Source organism: Trachemys scripta, chromosome 14 (genome assembly GCF_013100865.1).
Source record: "Trachemys scripta elegans isolate TJP31775 chromosome 14, CAS_Tse_1.0, whole genome shotgun sequence".
Classification (NCBI taxonomy): domain Eukaryota; kingdom Metazoa; phylum Chordata; order Testudines; family Emydidae; genus Trachemys; species Trachemys scripta.
The window spans coordinates 33202591-33208884 of NC_048311.1; the positions used below are offsets into that span (position 1 = coordinate 33202591).

The window sequence follows — 6294 nt, forward strand, 5'->3', positions numbered from 1 at the left end:
CACTACCCCCGCGCGCACGCTCGTTACCCTCCCTCCAGTGACCCCCCCACCCCCTTCCAGGCACTGTCCCACGGAGCGCGTATCTGTGCGTGGGCACTGCCGCAGAGGGAGGGGGAGCCCCCCGCCCCCTCCCGGGCCCCCTTCCCCAGCGCGCGCCGCGAGCCAGGCAATTAAACCGGGATTCCACCCCGTGGTGACGTCAATGGCGGCGTGGCCCCGCCCGCGGGCTATAAAGCAGCCCGCGTACCGCAGTCGGCTCGGCAGTTCGCTGGACAGCTCCCGGGTGCTGAAGCCAAGGCCGGGCTCGGCGTGGGGGGAACTTGGCGCCAGGCCCAGCCATGCCTGCGGGGGCCCCGTGCAGCCTTTTCTTCGCCTCTGTCCTCTTGCTGAGGGCATGCGCCCAGAGCTTCGGCCAGACGCGCTTCATCTGCACCTCGGTGCCGGTGGATATGGACATGTGCACCTCCTCCCTGCCGAGCAGCGGCACCGCCGAGGAGCTGCAGACCACCGTCCTGCAGCTCCGGGAGACAGTGCTCCAGCAAAGGGAGACCATCATGAACCACAAAGAGACCATCCGGGAGCTGACCACCAAGCTGGGCCGGTGTGAGAGCCAGAGCCTGCCGGAGGCGGGCCCCAGCGAGTCCAAGACGGGCGGGGGATCCAGCCGCAAACAGCCCGGCTCGTCCAAAAACACCATGGGGGATCTGTCCCGGGCGCCAGCGGCTGAGACCTTGAGCCAACTTGGGCAAACTTTGCAGTCACTTAAGACAAGGCTAGAAAACCTAGAGGTACCTTTAATGTCGGTTATTCCTTAGAGCTAGACAAAGGGGGAAGGGGCGATCCTATGTATGGCCCTGTCTCGTGCACCTCTTGGCTCCGGTGTAACCTGGAATGGTGCAACGTTGTCCAGTCTGAGGGGCAAATGCAGCAAGGCAAAGCACAGCCTAAAACGTGACTACGGCGGCGGCGTTTGCTTTAGTTTAATTAAGCAAGGCCGCTTGTTTGATAAGAGCTAAATGAGTTTAACACTCAGCTGGGGAGCGCCGGGGCTTGTCCCGGGTAAATACCGCATGGTGTCCATTGGGTTTGTAACAATCCACTTCTTATCTTTGCTCCCCGCAGCAGTTTAGTAGGATCAACTCGTCAGGCCAGACCAACCACCTGAAGGATATACTCCAGAATAAAATAGATGACTTGGAGAAGCAAGTTCTGTCCAGAGTGAATAGCCTGGAGGAAGGAAAGTTAAATCCCAAGAACGAGTCCGAGGAAAGAAGCAAAATCGAGAGCACGCTAACTTCCCTGCACCAGAGGATCAGTGACTTGGAGAAAGGTAAAGGCTCAGGCTGCAATGGACACGGTGGGGTTTAAATGCACCATTCCTAACCCAAACCCTAGCGCAGGGCGGGATAAAAACCTCACTCCCTCGCCCACCCCCCGCCCAAAGAGACGCGGGCTTGAAGTTCCTCTTTCCAACCAGTGGCCCGTTTTTAAACCCGTGTCTCGTGCTGTGTCCCTTGGCGGGACCTGGCGGCGGGGGGCGAAGGGTCCTGCTCTGCTCACCAGGTATCCGGGAAGCGCCCTAACCCCGCCGTGTTGTGTCCTCGACCCAGGACATCTGCCCCGGGAAAACACCCAACTGGCCCATGAGACACCATTGCGCTTTGGACGCGTCTGGGGCCCGCGCCTCTGCAGGGCTCTCCTCTAGCTGACCTCGGGGCGGGCTGGGGCGTGTGCGAGGCGCCCTCCTGCCTCCCAAACTTCAGCAAGCTGCGAGATTGCGCCCGGCCCGGCCCGCTGCGCCTTGGGGCCCTGACTGGGGCCGGTCCCTCCGGCTTTATGGCGGAGATGGAAGCAGGCTGTAAGCGGGGGAGGGGGACCCCAGTTCCCCAAGCGCTGTTCCAATGGGCCGGATAGAGCGCAGCGGCGGGCTGGCGGGGTTGGGACGGTGCCATCTTAAGGCTTGTTACATAACTGGGGGATGGAGGACGATGCGGGTGGTGGGAGGAAAGGGAGGGCCCCTGGCGCCGCTAGCCTTGGTCCTGAGCAAGGGGCAGGCCGGCCCAGCTGTGTCTCCACAGGGCCCCTCTCCTGCTCCGTGCAGAGACCCCGCACGCGGAGAGCAAACCGCCTCCCTCTCTCCCCGGGCAGGGCAGAAAGACAACCGTCCCACCGACAAGTTCCAGCTGACCTTCCCGCTGCGGACGAACTACATGTACGCCAAGGTGAAGAAGAGCCTTCCCGAGATGTACGCCTTCTCCGTGGGCATGTGGATCAAGTCCAACGCCTCGCCCGGGGTGGGGACGCCCTTCTCCTACGCGGTGCCGGGCCAGGCCAACGAGCTGGTGCTCATCGAGTGGGGCAACAACCCCATGGAGATCCTCATTAACGACAAGGTAGGCTGGGCCCCCGAGCCCCCGCAGCGCCCCCGGGCTCTCCGCTCCCCGCGCGTGGGGTCTCCGCCGTTCCCACGGGGATGGAGTGGCGTGTCTCACCCCCCTCCCCTTGCGCTGGGGAGAGAGACAGCCCGGGGCAGGGCGGTGTGGAGCCAGGCCACAGGGGGCCCAGGACAGACAAACCCAAACAATTTACCCATAGCTCGGTCTCGTACGGCCAGTGGAGTCCAGGTCCCAGTCCGAGAATGGGCCCGATCCTGCGGCACTTGAACGCCCTGGGAGCAGGGGCAGGTCCCAACGGCGCCTCTCTCCGGGCTATGGAGCTCCCTCGGCTCCGTCCCTATTAACTCAGAGATGGCGGGGGCGGGGGGGAGGCTTGGGCCGATGTAGGGACCTCACTGACTCGGCGGCCCCGGGGCTGCAGTAACCCCTCTGTGTCCCCCCCCCCCCAGGTCGCTAAGCTCCCGTTCGTCATTAACGATGGGAAGTGGCACCATATCTGCATCACCTGGACCACGCGGGACGGCGTGTGGGAGGCCTACCAGGACGGCACGCAGGGGGGCCACGGAGAGAACCTGGCTCCCTATCACCCCATCAAACCGCAGGGGGTCCTGGTCCTGGGTCAGGAGCAGGTAAGGTGCCGCCAGCGCAGGCAGTAGGGGCTGCGCAGCCCCGGGGAATAGGCCTGGGCTGCCTTGGGGGGCTGCAGGGGAGGGGGCCGCAGGTCAGGGCTGGAAGAGGGGGAGTGACCCGAGGGCTGGCGCGCGCGCGCTCTCTCTCTCTCTCACACACACACACACACACACACACACACACACACACACACACACACACACACACACACACACACACACACACACACACACAGAGAGAGAGAGAGTCCCCGCCCCGGCCTGGGACTAGAGCAGGGCGCAGCTGAGGCCGGCCCCTGGCAGACTTTGCGGTGGGTGGTTGGGGTGGGGGGCAGCGGTTGCAGAAGGGGCCCGAGGCAGGCGGCTGGTTCCCCCTTAGCGGTGGAGGGGAGCCTGACTCGGCAGGGGCTCGCTCTGATCCCCGGGCCTTGGCAGAGCCAGGCTGCCCCACGCCGGTTCCCCAGCTGGGCTCCCCGAGGGGTGACTTGTCCCCGGCTGGGCACAGGAGCGACTCGGGCCCTGGCTCCAGGCGACTCCGAGCCAAGCGCCGGCGGGCAGCAGAGGCGCGAACCGCGCTCCCGGCAGGGCCGGGGGGCCTTGGCCCTGGTGACCCGCTGTTGCCTTTCTCCGAAGGACACCCTGGGCGGGGGGTTTGACGCCACCCAAGCGTTCGTGGGCGAACTGGCCCATTTCAACATCTGGGACCGGAAGCTCAGCCCCGGGGAGATCTACAACCTGGCCACGTGCAGCACCAAAGCCCCCGCCGGCAACGTCATCGCCTGGTCCGAGACCAACATCGACATCTACGGGGGAGCCACCAAGTGGACTTTCGAAGCTTGCCGCCAGCTCAACTAGTGGCTGGAGCGCAGCCCCCTCCCCGGAAGGAATCCAGGACTAAAGTCTGTCTCCCCCTCCCCCGTCTGTCTGTCTGTGCAAAAGCAAACCCAGCAAAGCAACAGGGCAGGGGCATTGCCCGCTCTGGCCGGGGGGCCGGGCCCCGGGCAGCGCCGAACTGCGCAACTGGCGAGTAGGTGAGAGGGTTGGTTCGTTCTTCTTCGCTTTTTCTCTGGAGCGCTGCGGCCCCGCTTCCAGCTCCCCTGAACCGGCTCATTTCTGTCTTGCCAACTTCCTTTGAAGCCTGCGTGCCTTGGGCTGGTGCAGCTCCTTAGCACATCTGTCTTCATTTGCATCCTCGCTCGGGAGAGCGCGCTGTCCCTGCTCTCCTCCACCGCTCCCCAGCGCCGCGCCTTCCCTTGGAGCCAAGCGGAGGGCATGGCCACCCCAGGAAATGGCGCGTGGGGTGTGTGACCCTGGGGGGGGGGGCGCTGAGTTCTTGGGGCCATTCGTACCCGCACGCCCCCACCCCTGAGCACCGTGGCAGTGGGCCGGAGCACTAGGCGGGCCTGACTTTGCTTTGGGGGGGGGGGGGGCTGACTCAGGAGCCTCCGATCCCCGGTTACTTTTGGGGGGGGGCTCCTTCAGTCTTTCAGTGCCAGGGCGTGACTCCTCTTTACTTGGACTGGCTCTGCAGGAGCATAGGAGAAAGACCCCCCCCCCACACACACACACTTCCCCACCCCTCCTTCCCTTAGTGGGCTAGGAAGCGGAGCCGCAAACCCGGGCAGAGCTCAGACCCCCTTTCCTCGCGGGGTAGGGGGACCTGCTTTCTTTTCAAACCCCTCCGACTCCCCAGACTCCTTTCTTCTCCACCCTGACCCCCGCCTCCATTCAACGTTTGGCTAGCAGGGGCGTTTCTTGGCCAGTAACAGCCCTGCCCTTGTGTCCTAGGAATGGGGGTTTGTGGCCAGAAGACCCCCCCAGGAGCCAGGTGGGATCCTGCTCGGTCTCTGACTTGCTGAAGCCGGCGCACCTTGGGGCCCCTGCTGGTTTGCTGGCCCCTGATTTACCGTCAGCTCAGCCTAGGTCTCTTCCTCGGCCGCAAAGCGCCCATCCGCAGGCCCCAGAGACCCGAAGGGCTAAGGGGAGCTGTGGGAGTGGGGGCAAAGCAGGAGATTTGAATCCTCCGGCCACAGCAGGGACCCGAGTTCGGGTCAGGCGCTTGCAGGGGCCCGGACTCTAGTCAAGCACTTCTTCCCAGACCCGACCTGGCCCAGCCGCAGCCACCCCTCTCCAGCCGGGGGAGGCGGGTTAGGTCTCGCCTGGGTCTGCGCCCGGCCGCTCTTGTCCCACGTTTACTTGTCCCAGGGGCTGTTTATGGAACTTTCTACGGGGCGGCCCAGCCCCCCCGCCCTTTGAGGCACCCCTGGCAGTGGCTTCCCGCAGAGGCGGCGTGGGGGGGAGCTGGCTTCGTCTCGGTTACCGAGCCTGGACTCGCCTGCTTGCATGGGCTGCTGCAGGCTGGGGTCTGCCCGAGCGATGTTCATGCCATAGGATGTCCTGGGGGCACATTCCCAGCAGGAGGGTGGCTGAGGCGGCAGCGTTATCCCTCCCCGGCGCCCCCTCCCCCTCCAGCTAAACTGCTCCAGGCGTTAGTCTTTAAAACACATTCAAGTCCCGCTGGCCTTCAAACCAGCAGCCCTGCGACTTTTAGGAGCTGTCCCTTCAGCACCACGGCGGCCCCCCGCCCCGGAGCTGTCCCTTCAGCACCACGGCGGCCCCCCCCCTCCCCGGAGCTGTCCCTTCAGCACCACGGCGGGCCCCCGGAGCTGTCCCTTCAGCACCACGCCTGCCTCCATCCAGAGCTCGGGCTCGCTGGGAGCTGTCCATCCAGCACCAAGCTACCCCGCCCCCACGCCCCGGCGAGCTCGGGGCCTGGAGTCACCCGGCCCTTTCCCTCCTTGGGCGCCCCTCATGCCCGAACCCTTTCAAGAAGGGAGAGAGGACGAAGATCCTCCATGCCCCTGCTGTTCCCTGGTGCACTGACTGAACCACGCCTCTCTCAGGTAATGTCCTTTTATAAAATCCGAAGCACTGCAGAAGCAGTGTCTGTTTTGCCTAGCGACACAGGCACCCTAAGTGTGACAGCTGTCAAATAGCCTTTACTGTCCCTTGAAAGTTTAGCTCCCATTTCAATCTTCAGCCTTTCTGCTTTTGATAACACAGGATATTATTTATCTTATTGTAAAAGGAAGTTTATTACCAATAAAAGGTATTTTTATGAAGGAGAAAAAAATAAAAGAATATAAAATTAACTGAGCGTCCCTGAAAAATACTTTAAGACTCCACAGGGTGTGATAAAGAGAAGCTTATTTTGAAATAATAGATACATTTTGTATGGTTTCCTTTGAAAACTCCTGGTCTGCAGGAGA

The 6294-nt window shown here is 63.2% G+C and overlaps 1 protein-coding gene across 1 annotated transcript; it reads left to right on the forward strand.

Annotated features, from left to right (window-relative positions):
• Positions 1–272: 272 nt before the first annotated feature.
• NPTX1 (neuronal pentraxin 1) lies at positions 273–5603 on the forward strand. The gene is made up of 5 exons (XM_034790537.1): positions 273–788; positions 1123–1330; positions 2149–2393; positions 2846–3025; positions 3659–5603. The coding sequence occupies exons 1-5, from the start codon at positions 339–341 to the stop codon at positions 3878–3880; spliced, it is 1305 nt and encodes a 434-aa protein (XP_034646428.1). The 5' UTR covers positions 273–338; the 3' UTR covers positions 3881–5603.
• Positions 5604–6294: the final 691 nt, after the last annotated feature.

Bases quoted from the DNA above. Each gene is read 5' to 3' on its own strand.
- NPTX1 (XM_034790537.1), top strand. From the start codon at position 339: ATGCCTGCGGGGGCCCCGTGCAGCCTTTTCTTCGCCTCTGTCCTCTTG. The intron at 2,394-2,845 runs GTAGGCTGGGCC...CCCCCCCCCCAG, and splicing joins AGATCCTCATTAACGACAAG to GTCGCTAAGCTCCCGTTCGT. The intron at 3,026-3,658 runs GTAAGGTGCCGC...CTTTCTCCGAAG, and splicing joins TGGTCCTGGGTCAGGAGCAG to GACACCCTGGGCGGGGGGTT.